General features: G+C 50.0%; 1 protein-coding gene across 6 annotated transcripts in view; it reads left to right on the plus strand.

Annotated features, from left to right (window-relative positions):
• Positions 1–23,870, plus strand: part of KANSL1 (KAT8 regulatory NSL complex subunit 1) — a 79,627-nt gene that overhangs the window by 49,939 nt on the left and 5,818 nt on the right. For 5 of the 6 annotated variants that reach the window (XM_038163336.1, XM_038163335.1, XM_038163338.1 and 2 more), the window contains 8 exons: positions 7,288–7,429; positions 10,866–10,970; positions 14,443–14,558; positions 15,915–16,104; positions 18,608–18,773; positions 21,724–21,906; positions 22,233–22,391; positions 22,686–22,837. In XM_038163336.1, coding sequence (XP_038019264.1) covers positions 7,288–7,429; positions 10,866–10,970; positions 14,443–14,558; positions 15,915–16,104; positions 18,608–18,773; positions 21,724–21,906; positions 22,233–22,391; positions 22,686–22,837 — 1,213 coding nt within the window. The remainder of the gene's footprint in view (positions 1–7,287; positions 7,430–10,865; positions 10,971–14,442; positions 14,559–15,914; positions 16,105–18,607; positions 18,774–21,723; positions 21,907–22,232; positions 22,392–22,685; positions 22,838–23,870) is intronic. The other variant, XM_038163339.1, reaches the window with a different exon arrangement.

A 23,870-nucleotide genomic window follows, 5' to 3' on the forward strand; every position in this document is an offset into this window, starting at 1 on the left:
GCTTTTGTGTTCCAGGTACAGAGCAGTGTAATTTTGTGATCTCAGAGCTGTGTTCAGGAGCACAATGTTGGAATTCTGCATTTGGAGACATGTTTGCAGAGCTCTCTCCTCTTCCTCCCAGGACATGAAAGAGCAGATAAGGAGGGTGAGGTCATCCCAGCAGTGCAGAAATTTCCCAGGCCTCGAGCTGAGCCTGTTTCAGTGTAATCACTTACCCTGAAGTTTCATTTTGATCTTGGGCTGCAGAACCTGTGGAGTTAAACAAAAGCCCCCCCTGGTCCCCATGAGCCATGACAAAACACCCTTTGACCTCAGGTCTTAACAGCTGCATAATGAGAAGTGAAGAGACTGAAGCTGCTTTTTCATGCCTGGAGAGATGGGAGTATCCAGTGCTGCTCACTCCTCTGTCAGTGTTTACTGGGTGCACTGGGTGGGGGTGAAGAGGAAGACTCTATCTCCTGTGAGATAAACCAAGAGGAAAATGAAAGCAGGTTTTATTTGTTGCCTTGCCCACTTCCATCCTGGAGTGACAGTGATCAGAAGTGGCTGAGCTGAAAACAAGTTTCTGCATCCTGTGCCAGTGTGTAGTGAGCTCTGTTGTTGGGAAGTTTGGTAAACACTGAAGGAATAGTCAATTCTTTCTTTGCTTTGAGATAAACTCTGCTTTTTCCTTGGCTGTCTCATTGTGAGATTGTTTTGCTGGTGCTGCCCAAGTGGGGAAGCTTCAGGACACTGAGACAAGTGTAGTGGCACTTGCTCAGATCAAGCTGAGAGCAGCACAGTCAGGAAACACCTTTGTTGGTTTCATTCACCTTATGGCACAAGCTGGAAGGTTTTAACATCCTGGAGAATCATTCCATAAATTCTGCCTTCAGTAACTCTCCTGAACAATGAAAACACGTCCCAGATAAGTCCTGTTCTGACACGGTGCTGTGTTGGTGCTGCTCACCAAAGCTCAGGGCTGCTGTCCTCACGCTGGCTGTAATTTTTGTAGTTTCTGTGTTATGGAATATTGATTTACTGCGGAGCGTAAAAATGTGCCGTACTCAGCAGAAGGGCCTCTCCAATTGTTATGCTCCAGGAACACTGCTGCTCAGGAATGTGAAATAAATTTTCCCTTTTAACAATGGATCCTGATTTGCATAGTCTCTATTCTTGTTCCCCGGGGACTGTGGCACTAATGGGCTGCAGCGAGCGCTCCCCCGCTTGGACACCAAACTCCTCTGTTTGCTGCATACAAAGGGCTTTGCTGTGGAACAAGTGTAATAACTTCTCAAACAGTTTACTCCGTGCCGTAATTGTCTCCTCTCTGTTGTGCTCAGTTTTGTTTGAAGAGCTCAGAACACTGAACACCCCCTTCCTTCTCTTCTTTGATGTTTTAACTGCTTTATTCTCAGGGAAGCTTGTTTTCCAGCAATCCAGAAAGTCACATTGTCCCATGCTGCCAAGTGAGGTGATCTCATGGTGCTGAAGGGAGACCAGGAGCTGGGAAGTGCCTGCTTTGCTCTGCTGGGGCTTTGCTTTGGCAGCAAGCAGAGCTTTAGGATAGAAGTGCAATATTCAAGATAATGGCTTGTGGTTGTTGCTGGTTGCACTCGTGATGTGTTAGTGAGGATGTCAAACCTCTGTCGTCGCTTGCTGTATCCTCTAAGTGAACAGGAGTCACTGCCCTCAGCTCCTGAGTTTGCCAGAAGAAAGTTATACATCTCTAGGTGAGATCCCACCTTTAACGTGAAGAGGAGAAAAAAAACCAAAGAGCACAATTTCCATTGGCTTTGTGCTTCTGCCACTTTGTGCTTTCTTGCAGAAGAATTTTAACTCCTAGTGAAAACTTTGGGTCTGAGAAAGGTAATTGCTCTCCTGTGCAACCCAGACCTACTAGGACGCTGCTATAAGCAAAATTATAATATTGATAAAGGGCTTTACTCGGCAAAAAAGAAGGATATGCTCCTGGAAGATGGTTGTTGTAAGCTTGAGCAATTGTATTTTGGACATTTTGAGGGAAAAATAGGCATTCTTGGTTCATAGTTTGTAATGTTGAGAATGGATCTTAACCAGAGCTTTAAGGGAAAAATTCCCACTGAAGTGAACACAGTTGGAGCAAACTTTGGTGCCTTGTGTAGTGTCACCTTCTCATTCCTGTATTTAGCTTCAAGGGACTAAGAAGCTGCCTTGATTTCTGGAGTGATGGTGATCAGGCAGAGTCTGCACACGGACAGTTCAGGCTGCTCTGCTCTGCCTCTGTGCCCATGAGCATGTGGAGAACCATGCTGAAAAATGGGTCCAATAAATTCCCTTAAAACATGGTATTTTTTCAGCTGACTGCTCTGCTGAGCCTCTGGAGAGTTGGTTTTCCTGGTGTAACAGGCAGCTTGTGGTGACCACACTTCTGATCCAACCTCCTGTCCTGTGCCTTGCTCACCCACCTTCCCCTCCTCACACCCTTGTCCGTGGGTGCTAAGCAGGGTTCAGACGTGGCCCAAAGTATTGCACTGGCATAGCTGGAAGAAAAAAAGTCCTGATTTTTGGCTATTGTCACAGAACAATTGTTGCTGCTGAGGGCTCAAGAGCAGCTAGAGCTGGGAATGGCTGTTTTTCAGACAGTCAGCTGAATAAATGCTTGGGGCAGTGCATAAATGTCATGGTGTAAAGATCTGGGGCACTTGGGTTTGAAACAGCTCAGAAGTACTTCTGAGACAGCCTTCTGCCATTTCCAGGCCTTGGTGGGAGCTGCTGCCTGTTCTCCTGAGGTTCGCTGTCTGCACAGGGGTTGTGGACGGGCTGGGGAAGGCCAGCACAGCCAGGAGTGACTCAGTGTCCCCGTGAGTCACCCCGGTGCTCCAGCAGGATCCCGACCCCGAGGCCCGGATGGGATGCTGTGTCACCAGCCCCGTGTAGCACCTGGGGCTGTGGAATTCCACCTTCACAGAGTCCCTTCAGTTAGAAAAGCCCTCTGAGACCATCTGGTCCAGCCTTGGAGCTGCTCTGCTCGGGATCTGAACTCCATTCCAGACCCCAGCGTGGCCGGGGAGCCAGGGCTGGTGGCACGGTTCCTGCAGGTGGTGATTCACAGCCAGCAGTGCTGTCTGAGCTACAGACAGCAGGGAAATTAAACGGTGATTTTTCAGTTTGCTGCTGAGAAACCGGGCAATTCCTGCCTTGGAGCAGGAGCTTGGCTTAGCCCTGCTCATGCTTTAGGATTTGTGCTCCCAAGTTTGCCCTGAGCAGTGGGGGCTTTTCAGTGGAAATAAGTCTTTACTCCCAGTCTGTGGAGGTGCTGGGTTTGTGTGAGTATGGGAATGAATGAGCCCAGGGGAGGTTGGAAGGAGATTCAGCAGAGTGCTGAGCACATGCTGGGAATAAAGAGCCCTTCAAAGCTGATGGTTCTGTCCAGGGGTGGGGGCGGGTGTTCAGCTGAACAAATTGTTCACTTTGGCTTCTTTGCAGGCAGAAATGTTACGATCAGCTAATGAGATTGTTCTCGAGCCTTGTGGGGTTTTCTCTTCCTCCCTCAGAGTCATCATGAGAGTGGGTTTGGCAGAGCTTTAACTCTTGCTCCACACACTGATCTGGTTTTGCAGTGATCCAAAAGAATAACAATAACAAACATTAATAATAATAATAATAATAATAATAATAATAATAATAATAATAATAATAATAATAATAATAATAATTTTAAAAGCTTGGTGAGCTGAAGAATGAATGTGAAGAATATGCAGGGACAGGAGCAAAATGGAAAATAGCAGCTGAATTGGTTGTCTTACTGAAGAAAGGTCCCATCCTGTACCTCCTGGGCTCTGTCCCAATGCCATGGTGAGGCTCCTCTGTGGGAGCAGCTCAAACATTCCCAGATTGCCTCTGGAAGGTGAGGGAGGCTGAGCTGGGTGTCCCTGGGGGAAAGTCTCAAACCCCAGAGCTTTGAATCACTCTCACGTGATTTCTTCCGTCCAAAGCTGTGCAGGAAGGAGGAGAGTAAATACAGCGGGGCCTCTGCACTGGAAGGTGACTGGTGACTGCATTCCAGGGGACAGCAGAGCCCCTGGGAATAGCCAGTGCAGAGTGGAGGAGGGGAGCCATATGGGAAGTGCCTGGAAAGCCGGAGCTTATTGCCTCATGTTGTGGCATTAATCTGTGAGTGGCCGAGGCTCTGGGAGCTGCCGGCTGCCCTGGGCTGTGCCGCCTCCTGGCATCAGTGCCAAAGGCTTTCTCTGGTTCCCAGTGAACCCCTCCCATGGCTGTTCCAGCTCTCAGCTTGCTTGGCTGCCTGCAGAGTTTCTCAGTGTTTCTGTGTTGTGTTTCTCTCTCTGCTGGCATCGACTGTTTCTTGCAGCGCGACCTGTTATTCCTCATTTAACATCAAGATGGTTTGGGTTTGCTCAAGTGCTTGGAGTGGCAGAAACAGTCTCCCTCCAGACCCTGGTGGCTGTTTCTCATTCATTCTGCCGATTCCTAGAAGTGGATCTGATAACGTAGCTCCCCTCCAGCCTGTAACTTTCTGGTCTGAAGTCAGTTCTAGCTCCATGTTTCTGTGCTGCTCCATGTCATTACCAGGATGCTTTAGCAGCAGCTGCTGGGCCTGCTCTGCTCACTTTGCAGCTGGGCCTTTAGTAGGGCAGTCTCCTGGTGAAAACTAAGTCTGCTAATCTCTGATTCCCTCCATTTGTTGGGGCTGTCTCTGCCTGCCTGGTTGGAATTCATCTGCCTGGACTCAGCAGAAAGCAGCCTGGACTGGTGGGTGGATGGGCTGACTGAGGGACTTGAAACTCAGACTGAGATTGGATATTGGGAAGAAATCCTTCCCTGAGAGGGTGGGCAGGCCCTGGCACGGGGTGCCCAGAGCAGCTGTGGCTGCCCCTGGATCCCTGGCAGTGTCTGAGGCCAGGTGGGACAGGGCTTGGAGCAGCCTGGGACAGTGGGAGGTGTCCCTGCCATGGCAGGAGATGGAACTAAGAAATCCCCGTGCCCTGTGCCAGGGTGTAACCACCCTCACAGGGAGGAATTTCTTCCAAATATCCAATCTAACCCTTCCCTCTATCACTTTGAAGCCATTCTTCCTTGTCCTGTCCCTCCGTGCACTTGTGAGAAGTCCCTCTCCATTTTCCTTGTAGACTCTGTTCAGGTTTAGAAAGAAAAGAGAAGGTTTTCCTCTCCCCCAGAGCAAGTGGAGGTTTCAGATCCCCAGTGGTCACTGCAGGACATCACAACTCCATGTTGTGCATGGTTGCTCCTTTCTAATGCCCGATGAGAAAAGAACCATTTTCACAGAATGCTTGTAGAGGCATTGAAGCTGAGGAATATCCATGGATCCGTGTCCCAGAGCTGATCCCCGTGAGGGAACATCCATCCCATGATGTTGCTGCCAGCACCTCGCAGGGAAGGGTGGGACCGAACTGGGAAAGGCTCAGTTCTAAATATAGAGACACTACGCTCGGTGCTGTTTTGGAAAGTGTGGCTGAGCCATCATTCTGCTCCTCCCCTCCTCCACTGCTGCCGCAGGGTGTCAGAGGATGAAGTGTACATTACTGTGTTTCGCTTTCTTGGGTTATTTTTGGTTCAAATCCAGTGGGTTTTTCTGGGGTAGGATGTGTCCTGATTTTAAGGTGAGGAGCAGGTCTGCTGCTGCTTGTGCTGCCATGTCGCTTAAGAAACGAAATGGATATAAAACTATTCTTTTCATACTTAATCTCAATTTCTGTGTAATCTGAGCAAAAGAATAGGCTGTATTTATCAGCACAGGCCAGTGTTCCAGCAGGCAGAGGTGCTTTGTAATGTTGGAAGAGGCAAACTTAGGGAATTGGCGCTTGGGATGTACTCTCAGCAGCATTTGGTTCCAAAAACTTACTTCTAAAAATTCCCAAGGCTCTGTGGCTCCCCAGAGAGCAAACTGCTGAAATCTGGCTTTACACAAGAAGATATTGCAGAGGGAAGGACTTGAACTCCTGAAGGTGTTTTGGAGAAGGCTGGGAGGGCAGAAGGCAGCGGATGCTGTTGCCTGTTTGTTCCCTGGCTCTCCAGGGACAGCCAGAGGTCCAGCAGGAATATGGATAACGTGTCTTCTTCTAAATGCAGGGGTTTCACTTGCAGTTTGAAGCAGCCAACTCCTCCTTTTCAGGCTATTTCTATTAGTTGATTTAAAACTTGTAATAACCCTGGGACTTTTTTGTATTTATTGCATTTTTAGGCAAGTGCATTTGGTAGCAGTTACGCCTGAATCAGGGCAGAGGCCCAGGAGGTGCAGATTCTTTGAAGAACTTGATGATTTCTGCTCCTTCCCATCTTTGCAGCTGGGGCTGCCTCAGTACAAAACCTCATTTGCCACGTGCTGCTTCTGCTGTCGTGGCTGGTTTCAGCTCTGAAATGGGTTAATCTCGGCAGAAGACTTTCTGGTTTTATTTTGGAGGAAACATCTGGACATTGCTGTGGCTCCCCTGCCCCACATGCTCTGGCTGGTTCAAAATTCCTACACAGAAGGAGGGGGGGGAGATGGGCAAAGGGAATTATTTTGTGATTAATTTCTTAATTGCTTAGCATCCAGATGTGGCAAAGGCTTTGTGCAGCAACATTGGATTTGTCAGCACTTTCTGCTGATGCTTTGTTTCCACACCATGTCAGGGTTTTCTTCCTTTCTGGGAAGCCTTATTGTTTACCCACAGGAATCAGTATGCTTCGGGTGTATTTTCGTGATACTGTGGCTTTTAACGTGGACAGTGGAGCCGTGGATTTATCCATTCCCTACCATCTCTGTGTTCCTGTCTGCCCTGGAGTGCAGCAGGAGGGATCGAGGCTGTTTTGATGACAGTTGATGTTGTTTCCTGGCTTCTTTATTTGCTTGGTCCATCCATCAGATGGCAGAAATCAGGGTTGCTTTGCTGTTGCCTGCTCTGTCCTTTGCAGCACGCCGTTGCAGGGGAGCAGCTTGTGCAAGGTTGGCCCTCTTGGTCCTCTCCAACTCGTAAACCCCAGCAGTGGTGGTTGTGAAACTTGTCACTGAGGTTTAATTGTGGCCACATGGTGTGAGCTGCCCTTCAGGTGGATTTGGGGACTGATGCCAGAGACTTTTTTTGAAGACTTTAGTCTCTGGGTGCCAGCAGATGTTGGAATATTGCTCTGCAGAGACACAGCCCTCGCAGCACGTCTGTAATTCCTTGGTAATTATTAGCAGTGGTGAGATGATATCAGTCCTGCCATCCAGAATGCAGCTTTTGATCTGTCTGTCAGTTCTCCTTGGGTTTCTGTGGCCTGTGTAATTAAATCAGCCTCAGAGTGATGCTGTGTGTGTTGCAGGAGGCGGAGGGCAGAGTGGAGGTGGGCAGCAGACCGCGCCGCCATCGTCAGCCGCTGGAACTGGCTCCAAGCCCACGTGTCGGACCTGGAGTACCGCATCCGGCAGCAGACGGACATCTACAAGCAGATCAGAGCCAACAAGGTACGGGGCAGGGTGGGGTGGGACAGGATAGAGCAGGATGGGATAGAGCAGGATGGGATAGGATGGAGTAGGAATGGAGCAGGATGGGATAGGATGGAGTAGGAATGGAGCAGGATGGGATGGGATGGGACAGGATGGAGCGGGATGGGGCAGGATGGAGCAGGATGGGGTAGGAATGGAGCGGGATGGGATGGGATGGGACGGAGCAGGATGGGACAGAATGGGATGGAGCAGGGTGGGGCAGGAATGGAGCAGGATGGGGTGGGATGGAGCAGGATGGGACAGAATGGAGTAGGAATGGAGCAGGATGGGATGGAGCAGGATGGGGCAGGAATGGAGCATGATGGGATGGAGCAGGATGGGACAGGATGGATGGGGCAGGAATGGAGCAGGATGGAGTAGGAATGGAGCAGGATGGGATGGGATGGAATGGAATGGAATGGAGCAGGATGGGACAGAATGGGATGGAGCAGGATGGAGCGGGATGGGATGGGGCAGGAATTGAGCAGGATGGAGCAGGGGGATGGGGCAGGAGGCCTTTGGGGGCACTGTGCTTCTGCTTTGCCTCCTGATGGCTCTCTCTGACACCAGAGAGTGCAGATGCAAAGTCTGATGCTTTTTCCCTCCTGCCTCTCTCCCAAAGCAGATTGCAAAGCTGTGACTAATTGTAATGCAATTTGGCATGGGCTGAGTGTGATTCCTGTCCCTGGTTCAGTGTGATAAGGTGAAGGGAGCAATACCTTGCTTTAGAGTCAATCTTTGGTGCTGAGCAGAGCTGGTGCTGTTGCATGTGTGATGCTGTTCCCCTTCACTCAAGCCTCTCTCTTTGATATTTTTAAAAACCTTCCCATTCTTTCTTTTTGGGAGTAGCTGAAGATGGGAAAAAACAACTGAGATTTAGTGGAAAAGGGAGTGGCCTGTGGAGGAAGTTAGTTCAGATGCTATCTGAACAGGCTTAAAATTGAGTCTGTTCCATAAAAAAAGATCATTTTTTGGTGCTGACCGTTCTCTGGGGAAGGTATTTTTTTTAGCATTGCTCTCAGATGGTGGGGGAATGGGGGAGAGCAGAGAAGGGATGAGGAAGGGATTGTTATGGAGACTTGTTCAGGCATGCACATCTAAATGTCAGGCCTTGGAGGAAGGAATGTCTGGAGTTTGTGGCAAGAAGGCTCCTGGTATTGCATCAACTGAGAGATCCTCAGGAATTCAGTCTGGCAAACGCCTTTCCCAAGATGTGTGCTGCTCTGGGGGTGGTGGCAAGAGGCTTCCAGGGGGTAGAAAGCAGGGGAGGGAGACTGGACTTTGATGCAGCTGTGCAGAAAAACAGGCTTAATTGAGTGAGTGAGGGCTCTAAATGAGTAGGTGGAAGAGCACGGCTTGTGAGCAGAATCCATTACTGAGATTAGGGCAGAAGGCTTCTGGGAAGTGGGCAAATGAATGATTCTTCAGAAAGAATCATCCTCCTGCTGTCTTAAAGCTGAGGGTGCAGCATGGTTTTAAGTACAAAATACAAAATAGCTGAAGGTTTATGTGTTGGAAGTTAAGTAATGGAAGAAACGAGAAAACTCATGTAGTGATGTGGAAGGTTCAGGGCTTTCACCAGGTGATGGCAACTTGACAGGCTCATGAAATGGCCTGGTAATGGTTACAAGCATGCCCTGTGTTTTTATAAAGCTGCAGCTTCAAAGTCTGAAAGGAGGTTCTGGCCAACAGATTCATCCTCCTTGATTTGTTCAAACCAAAACTCAGCTGTGATACCCCAGTATATGAATTTAAGATAAAACATGTTGCATAAGGTGCAGGGGCATTCAGAACTTGAGTGTTTGGGGTAGTGGCTGTTCTGCCTCAAGAGGAAAAAAACCAGAACCATGAGTATCACATACCCCATCTCTGATGGGGCTTGCTGGAGATTATTCTTGCACCCAGCTGTCATTATCTTGATGTCATTGAGCTCTGGGATGGTTGTAAAACAGATTCTGCTTGCACCAATGAAAAGCTAGAGACAGTCTTAAAAGGACTTGGAACAAGAATAGGAGACTAGAGAAAGAACCCTGTGTTTCAGTAACACACGAGCTTGTTGGAATGGATTTGGCTTCAAATTGTACAAGGAAAACAGTTAAAGAATTTGGAAACACCTTGTTTTTTCTATCAATATAACTTAACTCCAGCTTATTGGGCCATAAGGAGGTTACAGTGTAGCTGCTGCAGGAATTCAGAGTTCTACAAGTTCTAAAGTTCAAAGAAATTTGATTTCATTCTTTTTTACTTTAATTACCTTTATATGTTAAGAGTTTACATCCCAGTGTACCCTTCAAGAAAGACACATTGCTGTGTCAGATCAAAGCAAGGGAAGGACGAGGCAGTCAAAAATAACCCTGTGTTTTGAGGGTAAACTGCTGCCTGGGAGTCTCAGCAGGAATTGTGCTCTCAGCACATTCAGATCAGCTCAGTCGGAGCTTGGTGAGAAGTGGAGGAAAACACCAAATCAGAGCTGGTTGTAAAATACCCTGTTTGCAGGCACTTAAAAATAGCAGGCTGTTGAGGGAAGCCTTGTGGCTCTGTCCTCTCTCCAGATAACGTGCCTAGGTTCCCTCCAGGCTCCCTTTGCTGTGACACACTGTGCAACCTCCAGAATTGTTTTCAGGTGACTGATCTGCCTGTTCTTGATCTGAGCAGCCCCTTCACAGTTCCTTGTTTGACCAAAAACTACTCACTGGGGCTTGTCTTTGTCCTGGGCTGTGTTCAGGGCCTTCAGTTCCACCAGCTCCCCGGTCCCTTGCACATTTTGCCCTCCTTTGTTATAATATAGCCCAGAACATGCATAATTACAATGATTTTATTTCACTTTGTGTTGTTCTGAGAGCAAAGCAGTCCTGCCTTTAGGTTAAGCTTCAGTTAAACAGGAACAGGACAGCATATGTTAAACCTGATAAAACAGGGCTCAGCCACTGTGCTTTGTCCCACTGAGTTTATAGCAATGTCTTTCTTTCCTTATTGAATTTTTGTAAATATCACTTCTTGGGGGGGCGGGAGGAAGTCTGCTCAGTGGAACAAGTTGGTACATTTTCATCACCCGCTCAGAATGGTTTGCTTGTCTGTGGTGGCAAGTTCACTCTGCAGGATGAGGGCAGCTGCTGCTGCTCTGTGCTCCTGCAGGAAGCTCCTCTGCCTTGGCTGGCACGTGGGGAGGAGGGCAGGGTGGTGGCAGGTGGGACAGGCAGTGGTTCAGAGGCTGTGAGCTGGCTCCTTCCCTCTCTGAGTTTAGCTGAGATGGCAGGGAAAGCCAGGCAGGCAGCAGGGGATTGGGTTTGGCACCGTGTCTGGAAGCCGTGGTGGGAATTCAGGTGCTGCAGCACCGGGGTGCGGGGGACGGTGGGTGTGCAGTTTCCCTGGGGACACCAAAGCATCCGCAGTTCATTCCTGTTCTGTCTTGCAGGGGCTGATAGTTCTCGGTGAAGCTTCGCCCCCTGACCCTGCAGTAGATGATTCATCCCGTCCCGTTCGAGCTGAAGTCAGGCTGGAGCCTGGGGCCGACCGGCTGGTAAGTGCCAGCGTGGGACTGGCTGCTCCAGGAGCTTCACCTGCACCACTTCTGGGGAGGGAAGGCTCTTCCCTTAAGCTGTGGGGCAGAGGGGTGGCACCGGCCTCGTGGAGCAGCTCCTCACTGTGACTCAGGTGGGAATCACTGATCTTGGTCTGCTGCTCGCCCCCTCCTGTGTTGTTTTGGGGTTAATAAACAATAGGATTTAAACACCTTTTAGAACAGAGTTCCTGGGAGCACCTTTGTAATGGGCATTAGCATTTTGTGAAGCTTTAGAATCCTAACTAATCCTTTCCCTCCAGCAAAAAAAGTACCTCAAACTGAGAGCAGCATGATTAGCAAAGGCTGCTAAAGATGTGGCTATTTAATATCTGCCTGAGCATCTGAGCATTCCCCCTTGGAAAGGGCACTAATGATTGCAGTGAGATGCACTGGAAACTATGCAGAGTGCTAGGTATTTATTATTTAATGCAGAAATGTAGGGCACAGACTGAAGGCTTGATCGTACTGTTCATCCTGCCTGTGATTGCTTTGGATCCTGGGGGATGCATCAGTGTGTTAAAATGGAGGGTTTGCAAGTTGTGGTGGGGCAGGAGGAGAAGGGTGGTCCCTGAAACTTCTGCAGGTGCTACTTGGCACTTTCTTGTGGCCACTCCTGCAGCCCTGTGTGCCTTCCTGGCCTGCTCCTGGAAAGGGTGCTTATTCCCCTTCCACAGGGGCTCCCACATCACTCCACACTCCCAGCTTCTCTGTGACAGTGCTGGAGGTGTCACCCCTGGAACCGGCGCCTCCGGCACCCAGCCCCTGGGTTTGTGCTTAATTAGGGCTGCTCATTAGGGCGGGGTGTTGAGTCAGAGCCCTGATCTGCTCCAAGCCAGAGATTACCCAGAGACGATCCCATGGTGCGTGAGGGCTCTTACTGGAAAGGGATCTCTTGGGCCTTTCTGGAGAGGTGCTTATCATTTTGGCACCCTCCAGGCCTTCCCCCCCCCAAACTGGCAGAGTAAGAGACACGTCTGCAACGTGGAGCAGAGGGAGGAATCCATCCTGTCTCATCCCCAGCTCCCCTGGATCTCCTCCTCTCGTGAATGCCTCGGATCCGTGTCCTTGGGCATCGGCTTCCTACGTGGGATGGGGCTGATAATCCCCAGGAGGAACTAATCCTATCACCAGTGGAGGGAAGGGCTTTGCAAATAAGGCCTGGGAATATCTTCTGGGAAATGGAAGCTCAGTAGGTGAATAAATATTTTTTGTCTGAAGATGGAAATGACATGAAGCCCTGAAGACATTGCTTGGCTGGTGATTTTGCTTCCTTGGATTGCTTGTCTAGTGAGGGGCTGCACTTGATGTTGCCCCCTAAGTAAATATTTTTAGTAATAGGTGAAGGTCTGAACCTGCCTGCTTTTGTTAGGATTTTTTGGGAATACAGGGGACATTCCTGGTGTTGTCTCATGACCGGTCTGCACACAGCTGCTTTGCTGCCCTGATGTGCAGCAGCAGATGTGCTACAACTGAATCTTCCACACCCCCAAGACTCCCAGGGATGCTAAGGACCTGGACTTCCAGACCCAAAGCCCATAGAAGAGCTCAGTCAGGAGCAGGGTGTGATCCTGGTGCTATGGATGCTGCTCTGGATCCCAGCCTGGCTGTCCAGGCAGCCCTGGAGGACAGCACAGCCTTGGGAGGTGCACCAGGAGCTGGCACGAGAGTGAGAGTGCAGGAGGTGTTGGCTCTGCTCGTGTGTTGGGTACACCCATCTCAGGGTGATAAAGGGAGCCTGAGCTGCTCCTGATAAGTACACGTTGGATTGATGCTTTCCAGCTTCTCCACAGGAAGCAGCCGAGTCCCTCTGTTCCTATCTTGAACCACCAAGACAGAGCAAGCTCTTGGAGAAGAAGTTCCTCCTTTAAGACCCTTTCTGTAGGAGAAAATAAAGGATTTCAAAAGAGCTTATGAGTCATGAGTACCCGCCCTGCTGCACCAGGGGTGCCTCCAGCGGGTGTCACGTGGAGGGTCAGCCTTGCCAAGCCTCTGGAAAGCAGAGGGAAAGTGTTCAGCTCCTGCATGACTTCACCTGGCTGGGGTGCTGAGTTTACCTGACGGCTCAGGTGTGATCTGATCTCGCTGCTCCGTCTCTCCGGCTGGCAGAGTTGGTCTCACCCTGTCTTTGCTTCCCCATAGGAGAAACATCTCTTTTAGCAGAAGTGTAAAAACCCCTGCAAAGTTCCTCAAACAGGCCCAGGCAGAAGTTGGCTGGGTTGTTAAAAATGGCCCTTCCCTGGGTGACTCAGGTGTCCCCTCTTCTGGAAACCGTTCATCCAGCAGTGCCATGGCCTGGTTTTGTTGTTTATCGAGTTTGGGGGGTGTTTGCAGGGAAGATTTAATCACCACAGTCCAGATGGGTTTGGGATGGAGTCAGAGCCAAGCAGGGGGCTTGGCTGACCATCTGTGTGGTGTCAGAGCTCTGCTTTTGCCTTTTTTCTTGGTCCTTGAACCACATCACCACTGTGTGTGCTCAAAGGGGGAACCCCAGTGAGAGAGTGTAGGAAGTACCACACAAAGGAAGAAATAAAGTTTAACCCCAGGGAGGAGCATGTCAGACACCAGAAACAGGGGCCTGCATGGGTGGGGCTGAAGGTGATGAATGCCAGAGGTATGGACACACTGGTGGGCTGCACCAGGGTGGGGAGCAGGAATGTCACTGGTGGGAGGTACAAAGCCAGTGTGTCCTTGGAGGCTTGGTGACAATCCTGCTGCTCCCTGCAGAGTCAGGGGGTTTGTGTTTCAGACCTCAGGCAGAGAGGATTGGGGAGCACAGTGGTGTTTTAACTCAATTTTTACTCACTTTTTGCTCTACCAAAAAGGTGTTTCCAGCTTTGTGTTTATACAGCACTTTCAGCGTTGCAGACTCACCCTGCTCCCATCCCAACCCCACAGCCTGGGTTCACACTCATTTAAAACACTCCCTAAAATGCTGTTTGGACTCTGTTTGCACAGGTAGTAAGTTAAAATGCAAATTCAGTTTTGCAAGTCAGTTCCCCTCTCCCTCCCTCCCTGTTTTCCCCCAAAGTGCTTCTGCAGGAGCTTTCAGCCACATGGCTCAGAACAGAAACCAGACTGCAGGAGAGCCTGCAGAGGTTTACAGGTGGTGATGAACTTGTTTGCACCATGGAGACAAAATGCTAAAATCTCCTAAAAGACCTCTGCCTTTCATGCTTCTGGTTGCCTGAGGGGAATTAAAGTCCTTTGGATCTTGGAATGAAAGAGCTGCCATGTATCCATCCTCTTGCTGTCCCTAAGATCTCCTTATGTCCCTGGTCTCCTGTTCATACAGTGACTTCTGAACCCTGGTTTGAAGTTCTGTGTGGAAATCCCTGGCTACAGTGCAGAATCCTCAGCCAGAACCCAGTTATACTAATTGTGGCTATTTAGGAAGCTTTTATTTATTTCTATTTTTCTCACCCTTCCTTAGAGTGTGTCTGGATCCCAGCCCCTAGAAAGCTTGGGAATTTCTGCTGCAAATACTCCTGAATCCCATCCCGCCAAGCCCTGTGGAGCACCAAGACCTGTCAATGGAGTTATTAACACGTAAGCTCTTGGATGTTCTGGAAGAGTTTGCTTTTATGATCTTTGCAATGTCCCATTGCAATCCAGGCTGTAACTGGGCTGGTAATGATACAGATGGTGTCTTTCCTCAAAAAAGTACAGTAGTAGATCATGCCTGGAAACATTTTGGAGGAGATTGCTTGCTTGAGGTTTTCTGCTGCATTGTTTTGCTGAAAATGGAATTAAACTGAGCTGTGTTTACATGAACAAGCCCTGCAGGCAGCTGTGCACTGAGCATGGGCAAAACTTGTTTCTTTATGAGTAGTTTTAATACATCTGCAAATTGTGTGATTCAAAGGTACTAGTGCCCTGCTCGCAGAACTACCTGTAACCACTGACCCACTTTATTGGAGTTACAGTGGAATCCCATTGATTTGAGGAGTAAAACTTCCTAAATTCTTCATTTCTCCAGGCTGCTTTTGTTGACAAAGTCTTGAAGTGGGTAAATGAAAACAAGTGAAAGACATTCCCCGATGCTGCAGGGTTGAACCACTTGAAAACCCTTGAAAAACGTTGCACTTGTTCAGTGCCTTGAGGAGGCAGGGAAAAAGAGAGGGGAAAAGGGAAGGGAGGGAGGGAGGGATGGATCCTGCACCGATGTAATGCGAGCAGATCAAGGAGCCCATGGCTGCAGCTGGAACACTGCAGGCTGTAACAGAGCCCTTTGTATCCCTGTAGCCTTTGAACTGCACAGCCTTAGACCACAGGGCTTTAATGTTTTGCATTTTTAGAAATGAAATACTTGTAGAAGAGACATGAAAAGGTTCCGTAGATGAGGCGCTGCTGCGCTGGGATCTGCTCGGGGCACGGGGTATTGATGCCAGGGCTGCTGCAGCCTTTGTGCCTGGGAGAGGTTGATGTTAACTCTGCACCTTTCTGGGGTCACTGCTGGGAGCTGGCACAGGTAGAGATCTCAAATATCCATCAGAACCAAGTTTACATCGGGGTTAAGTATTTTTTCTATAAAATTATATGTTCTCTGGCACTTAGACTCATGAAAACCTCCTGTCTAAAGATTCCCCAAACTCTCATTCTGGAGGAAGCTGAATTCTAGGGTTAAAGCTCTTCAGGTCTAGAGTGCCTTTTGCTCTGTGGCTTTCAGTGCTCTTTTTTTGTTCAGAGCTTCCAAAGGTATTTGGTCAAAGGCTCAGTCGTGGGAGAGTGGAAGGTGACAGAAGTAAAAGCAAAAGATGGAGTTGGTTTAATAAAATCTGTTGTGCCATGAACTGCAGAGCTTTGAGCTCAGCTTGGAGCGTTCGCTCAGGTGCGAACCACCAACCTGCTGGTAGTGCTGCATGAATAACTGGGGTTTTCCTGTTCTCCTCTCTTGTGGGGCAGTCTGCAGCCTGGCCTGGCAGAACACGCTCAGGGAGATGGCCAGGAAGCTGAGGAGCTCCTCCACAAGAAGCAGCGGCTGTCCCTGGTCCCCGCGGACGGGACGTGCGTGGCCGCTCGCACCCGCCCCGTCCTCAGCTGCAAGAAGCGGCGGCTCGTCCGACCCAGCACCATCATGCCCCTTTCCAAAAAGGTCAGTCGGGTGTTTTCTGCTCTTATTTTTCTTGTAAAGATGGAGAAAACAACAGGAAGGAAGAGCAGGACAGTGGGGCTGTAAAGGCTGTTGGAAAAACAAAGGAGAAATGAAGGAGAAGGTTGTAATGGCTTGGAAGATTTTTCTTTGCTGTCACTGGGGAGGGAAGATGCTGAACTCGGGAGTTTTCTTAAGCCAACCAACCTGAGGTGAACTCAAGGCCAGGTAGGTCAGTGTGGCACAGTCTGAGCAGGAGAAAGAAGCCCTGAGAAGTCAAGTATCAGGAAACCTTAACTCTGAGACAGGCATTAGCAAAGCCCCAGGAGCTCTGCTGCTGCTGCTCAGGGGAAAACCACAGCTGTTTGCCCAGGCATACGTGGGATGAATGCCCTGTCTCTTCCTGTTTTGTTTGCTTTATTGCTATTTTTTATACTCCTCTCCCTAATGCAGAATTCATTCAATGGAAATGCAGTTTATTGCCTGCATGAGGAAGGGCCATGTTTAATTCTTTTCTCTTAGGAATACCATAAACTGTCAGTTAGAGGGAAAATAGTGAGAAATGAAGGAAATAAGGATCTTTATTTGTGCATGAAGAACCATAATGGCAAAAATCCACTTTGAGACAAAGTGTTTCAAGTCTAACTTTCCCACAAGGGCTGGGGGGTTTTCACTCTGCGGATGTTTTCAAGAGAAGCTCCAAAAGCAGCATTTTTCTGAGCAAAATAGATTCTTCCTCAGCTGAGTCAGCTTTAACTGATCACTTATCTGCAGTTTTATCTGGGGTATTTCTGGGAGAGCTCTGCAGTGATTACTTGCAAGATCTTCGGTGATTTGGAAGTTGCTGAACATTCTCGTGGTGGATGCTGCCTTGTGCACTCAGCGCTTGAAGAATTGGCTGGAAAATCTGTGTTAGATCTTCGTTGTTGTCATCAAATACATTTGGTAATCAGAGCTAGTTCAGAAGAGCAGTTCCAGGGATGAAAGTACCAGAGAGCAGGGGATTTCTGAGCCCTCCTCCAGTCATTCCAGAGACAGCTGAGTCATGTCCAGTTGCCTCCACTCCCCTGCCCAGCAGAAAGTGGCTGTGGATTAAACTTTGCACGTGCATTGTGGAGGTTTTGATCTTGTTTTATTGTTTTCCTCACAACTCGGTGCACACATTTATGGGAATTTGTGCCCAAAGCTGGGGGCAGCCCTTCAGCTCCACGTGGGCAGAGTGGCAGGATTGCCTCTGTCCTTGCACAGCCATCCTGGTTAGAAAGCCCTGTGGGCTTAATCTTTATTATTTTTTATTAATTAATTAGTTCCCAGCAGTGGTACAGCCCTGCTGATTCATGCTCATTTTTGGATCCATCACAACCTCCACATCCTCTGGGCAGAACTTGCAGAGGTAGCAGCATAGCTGCTCAGTTACCCCTTCCTCCTCTTCTCTGGGCACTGCATTTGCTTCTTGCATTTGCCCTCAGTGAATTACATTTGATTTATTTTAGATCCTTTCTCTGAACTTGTAACCAGGAGTGGGTTTCCAGCTCTTTTGCTTCAAGCAGCCCTTCCCAGTGTAGTGTTATTTGCTGTGGATATTCTCTCCCATCCTTCAAGTCATTCAGTGAAATTATTTGAATAATTCTGGCTCAGAGCAGGATCCAGTTTGATCCATTCGTCCATTTTGCTGGGGAATCAGGGATTGTTTTCCCTGCGTGGAGTTTATATCCAGTTGTGTGTCTGCTTCCAGTTTCCACACTAATGAAGTCTGTATCAAGTCTGTAAATCTGTGAATTGTGACTCTGTCCTGGATTAAGGAACAAAGTTGAGAACCACCTTTGTCACTCTGTAGAAAGTGTCAGCTCCTGACACATAATGATGGCTCTGACCCACTGGAACTAAAAATGGCTTCTTTGCCCCTTCTCTGACAGCAGAATTGTGCTGCCTCATGGTTTTTATAAATGAGGTTTCAACCTAGATAAAATTAAACACTTCTAGTCAAATTTAGCAGCTGTTAAACTGTCTGTGCTGGTAAGTTGTAGTTTTCAGTTGTGTTTATGCAAAGTGAAAGCATCCTCTCGTGAGGCCAGACTAAATTAACACGTTCTGTACAAGGTAGAGAAAAAAAAAAGGGGGGGGGTGGTATGTGTGCACATATGTATATTAAAATAATTCTCTATATATATAATATAATTAATATTGAATATACTGTGTATGTTATGCGTAATAAGTACAATTTTAATCACTATTTTAAAATGTCACAAAGCAGTTATTCAATATATTATATAGACATTAAAATGAATTTATTACATATTTATTGATAGTCAAATGTAGCTATAATCTATAAAATGCAGGTTGGCTTTTAGATATTTGATATACATATATAATGTATTTTATATATATATATATGTAGAAGGAACATGACAACAATAAAGCTGCTTTTCAGGTGTTTTCCATGAGCTGTCCCAGGGAACGTGTGCTGTCCCTGGGCTGGCTGTGACGTGTCCCCTGTGTCCCCCAGGCCCACCGTGGCAGCCTGGCGCGCTGCAGCTGCGACGTGAACCCCTCGTGTGCCCTGTGTGGCACCCGCAGCTCCACCACGCTGGAGATCCAGTACGATGCCCCTCTGCTGGAGCGCCTGTCCCAGCTGGACTCCTGCATCCATCCTGTCCTGTCATTCCCAGATGGTGAGCACGGCGCTTGCAGGGGGTGCTCGGAGGTGCAGCTGCCAGGGGAGCTGCTTGGGTACAGCCAAACCTGTTCATCTGCAGGTGTTTTTGAGATGGGGAGCCTTGACTGCAGCAGGAGGGTCTGGAGAGTGTCACAGCTGGGCTCTGCTGTGTTTTGGGAATCTCAGCCTGCAGCCTCACTCATGGTGGGGAAGCCAAGCAGTGCCTGGGAGTCCTTCCTAGGTCCTGGCTCTGGGGTCTTTGGGGCTCTAAACCACTTGAGAAATATTTGCTTCCGTGAGTTTGTCCATCTGTATGAAATGATTTGTGGATTGGTTTGTCACAGGAAATCCTTTTGGCCTCGTGAGGAATTGAAAATGATCTTGCATGGTTCGGTGGGCACAGCAAGAAGGGATGTTCCCGTTAGGACACTCAATTTCCTGTGTTACAGCTTCAGGGTTAATCATCATTAAGAGAGGAGTAATTAACCAGCCCTGACCGTGGGCTATTCACAAATTCCATGTGTGGGGACTTTTCCCAAGGGAAGAGTAGTTTCCAGAGTCTTCTTCAACTGGTGCTTTTATCAGGAGAGCTGGGAATTGCATGGATCGCAGTGGTTCCTTCCCTTGGTGGGAGTTCATGGCTGTTGAGGTGTGAAATTGGGACTGCCCCGTCCTTGGAAGTGCCCAAGGCTGGGCTGGATGGGGCTTGGAGCAAGCTGGGGCTGCCCAAGCCATTCTGGGATTCTCAAGCTGGGAGGAAGGTGTGTGGCCTGGCTTCCCCCGGAGGTGTCAAGTGGTTGGTCTGGGATAAGTCACTGAGCTAGTGTGTGTGCCTGGGTTTAAATTCCAGCTTTTCACAAACTTCTTGTGACAGTAGGAAGTGCAGGGAGTGTCTGGGAGCAATTAGTGTGGCCTCTTTCATTAGCACTATATTTAAACCAGACTAAAATAGTAAATTAGTGCTATTTTTAGCTAGATCCCTCCCCTCCCAAAGACACAGCTCTGATCAGGAGTGCTCAAGGAACTTAATGAACTCCTGAAGCAGGAATTTATTTTCTGATTTCACAGCACTTGTGATCCTCTGTAGTGCTAAATCAAATATCCTGGGAAATGGAGAGACAACCTGTTGGGTGCTATTGCAGTAGAGACCAGGCAAATTATCCCGTATTCTTCCCATTCTCAGGGCTCCCTGCAGCTGGCTCACAGGGTAGAAGATCAGTTCTGGCTGCATGAGATGAAAAAAACTTTGGATTTAAAACTAATCAGTGTAAAGCTTAAAACACCTGTGCAGGAATACCCATTTTCCAGTACTGGTGAACTTTATTTATTCACCAGTGCTTAAAGCAGTTGGCTAGGGTTGATTTTTGGGATGGAGGTGATTCCTATCCCAGAGAAGAGCCAGGTAACGTGTTCAGGTGGGGAAATGGCTGTGCCTGGTGCTGTTGGTGTGCACTGGGGTGTCTCTGTGCACACCTTTGAGCATCAATCCAGGCTCTGCTGGGGCTCTGCTGGGGCTGCTGCGTGTGCAGGGCTCGCTGAGGGTTCCTGGTGGCCGGGGCACAGCTGTGAGCATGTGCTGACTTTCACTTTGAGCCGGCTCTCCGGTGCCAGCCGGGATCTCCAGAGCAGTTTGCCAAGGGCAAAGCTGCCAGGCACTGCAGGAGGAAAAGATCATTTATTCACTTATTCCCCTGGCAAGCAGGACACAGCCAGCGAGGCCTTGAACCCCTGCGCTTGTGCTCCACCAGAGCTTTGTCCCCTTTGTCCCCTTCCTTCCAGGGTGGTGTGTGGTTTTTTGGTTGTTTTTTTTTTTTTTTTCTGGTTTGATTTCTCGCTGGGAATTTTTGGATGATGTAATAACCTTGGAGGGAGGATGAGCTCTGGGCTCACTGTGGTTGCCATCTGCTGGTCCCTGGGAGCCCTGCACTGCTTCCCGAGGAGCAGGGGGAGGAGGGATGGTGTCACTGCTGCCAGCAGGGCACTGCCAAACCAGCAGAGAACTCACTTCCTGCTGACAGCGTTTTGTCCTGGCCTTCTCCCCCTCCCTTCAACCTGTCCCCTCCTTCCCCAGATGATGTGGGATGTGAACTGGGAGGAGAAAGCAAAAGATGAGCAGAGAGCAGAGGCCATTTTCCCCAAGTCTGGCCACTCCAGTGGATGGCAGCATCCCTGAAGGACTGGCCTGGCCCCTCTCTGTTTTCTGGGACATGTCCCCTCAAGCCAGCAGTGATGGCCAGAGAACTGCCATCACCCTGTGACTGCCCTTCCTTAGCAAGGGCTGGGTGAGAGCTTTAACCACCAAGGTACTTGGAATGAAGCTGTCCTGGCTTTTTTCCAGGGAGCCAGGTCCCCACCAGCTCCAGCCCATGCTCTGCCAGCTCCATCCTCTTTGCCTGCCTGGATCTGCTGGGGCTTTCCAGTCCCTGAAATTGGGAGGGAAATACTGGACAGGAGTTCCCCCTGCCCTTGGGGCCTCCCAGGTGTGGTCACACACAACTTCTCATGGTTGAGGCGCCACATCCAGCAGATTACCATGCTGCAGTGCCTGGTTGGCTTTTGGCTTGACTTGAAATTGAGGATTTAGGCTGAATTTCTCTCTTCCAGCCCAGATTTGGTGCTGAGATACCTCAGATTCTTGGAAGTCAGATCTGAGGTAGCACTACATGAGATACCTACAGAGGTGAAGACCTAGGAGTTTTCTGACAAAGAAAACCTTGTTCTCCTGCCAGGATATGCTTGGGCTGTGAATCCTGTAGGAATTCCACAAAGACCTGCGGATTACAAATGTTGGGACCTATTGCAGGTCCTTCCTGAACGTGGGGAGAGTGTATGGAAGCCTGGATCTGACAGCCTGTGCTTGCATGTTCATCAGGGGCTGTTCTTTCTGGGAGCACTGGGGCTGGGTGATGGGACCACAGCTCTTCGTTGCATGATTCATCTGGATTAACGTCCTGTACCCCCTGCAGATGTGCCGACGAGCCTGCACTTCCAGAGCATGTTGAAATCCCAGTGGCAGAACAAGCCCTACGAGAAAACTAAACCTCCCAAGAAGCTGTCTCTGAAGCACAGAGCCCCCGTGCCCCCCAGCCTGGCTGACCCCGCGCGCAAGGACCGCCACAAGCTGGTCAACTCCTTCTTCACCGCGGCCAGTAAGTGCTGCCCCTGCCCTGGCCACTCAGGCAGGAGGAGGAGGAGGAGGAGGATGCCCTTCAAGTCCCACTCCCAGGGGTGAGGCAGGGTTATGGCAGGGCTGCAGGTGAGCTGTGTGCAGGTGCAGCTCAGGTTTGTAGGGACCTTCCCGTGCTCGGTGTCAGCCATGCCCACAGCAGTGCTGCAGGTCTGGGCACACCTTCCCAGCCACCCCCGTGGTGTGGACAATTTGTGCAGCTGGAAAACTCTGCCCGAGTCTCCTGTGCCAGCAGAAAGAGAGGTGAAAACAGGCATTTCATAGCTCTTTCTCTGTTCCCCTCCTCAGAGCGCTCCCATCAAAAAGCCCAAGCAGACAAGGCACACAGGCCGCCTTTAGACGATTTTTCGGCCGTGTCCAAGGCCGAGAGAGCGCCAGAGCGCTCTGCCCAGCCTCCTGCCTTTGACAAAAAGCGATTGCGAGACTGCTCATCTGAGAGGAGTGAAGGTAGGCCCCCAGGGGCAGGTGTCTCGGGGGGAGCTTGGGCTTTGCTGCATCCCCAGCCTCTCTGCCCCAGAGAAGGGGGCACTCACTGCTTCGGGCCGAGCCGCCACCACAGCAATGCCTCGTGTGCTCTAAACTGCTTCTTCCCCAGGAAGGTGCTTCTCTTTCCTGCAAAGTGCTCCTCGGCACCGGCCATCGCTGGTGCACACGGTCCTTTCCTCTCCGCCACCACCCCCTTGGCTGGGCTGGGTTTTTTTGCTAACGTTGTCGTTCATTTTCTCCTCCCTCCCTGTGCAGTGTTGAAGCATCACACGGACGTCGGTGGCCCGAGCTACCTGTCAGCAGCTGTGACCCCCACCCCTCACAGCCCCATAGCTCGGCAGCTCTCCACCTCCTCCGAGGGCTCCGCTCCCGCCAGCTCCGCTTCCCAGGGCACCTCGGGCACCGCCGTGAGTATCTGCTGCCTTCCGAGGGCTGCTGGGCTCAGCCCACCGTGGGGGCTCAGCTGGTACGCAGATTTTGGGCTGGGGAATGCTCAGTGTTCCTCTTGCCACGCTGGACCCATCGGTTCAGCTGCTGCGGGGGTTGCTGGGTGGGTGTTGGATATGTTGGCTGTGCAGAGAGAGGCAGCTGCAATTCCAGGTTCACCATCAGCTCAGCAACTGCTGGTGAACGTTCCCGTTCCCAGCAGTCCCTTGGCTTTGGTGCACATCCAGATTTTGGTGTCTGAAGCTGTGTGGGGCTGCCAGGAGAAGAGCTGAGCCCCAGCAGTGCTGCTTCCACCGGGACAGCTCCCCTCGAGGCCTCGGTGTCACAGGGCTGTGAACGGGCTCGGGGTCACAGGGCCAGGGTGCAGCAGTGGTGGTGGAGATCTTCCACCTGTGCACAATCCCCAGCAGTCACTGAACTCAGACCATCTTCTGAGACACACTCAGACTGCTGCAGGGCTTGAGGGTGGCAGGGTGGGGGACCTTCATGAGCTCTGTGAGTGAACAGAAACTCCTTCCACTGTGCTTGAGACAGGGAGATGGCACAGCTCCTCCACCAGACGCTGTCATCCTCCCAGGCCCACCTTAGCAGCAGCCCTTCAATGAAAGACTGAGTTCTGCTGAGCTCACGGGTGTCCCAGTGAAGAATTTGGGTTCTGTCTCCCCCCCCATTTGGTAGATTGGGCCAAAGCCTGAGCTGGATGTGACCCAGGGACAGCAGAACAGGACTCCTTGAGCCCCTCCTGCTCCAGGCTTGTTGCCATGGGGTTCTGGTTGTTCTGGGTTCCTTCACTGCAGAATTCAATTGTTCCATCACCAGCTGTGACATCAGGGTGTCAGAAGAACCCAGTGGTGGTTCAGCTTGAGTGTGCTTGGCATTTTGGAGGAGAGGACAGCCCATCTCAGCAGCTGTGACACCTCAAGGAGGCCTTTCCTTGGCTCTGCACACCCACCCCGGTGTTCTCTTGCTGCTTTTCCTGCTGTGCTTTCACAA

This window comes from Motacilla alba, chromosome 27 (assembly GCF_015832195.1).
Source record: "Motacilla alba alba isolate MOTALB_02 chromosome 27, Motacilla_alba_V1.0_pri, whole genome shotgun sequence".
NCBI lineage: Eukaryota > Metazoa > Chordata > Aves > Passeriformes > Motacillidae > Motacilla > Motacilla alba.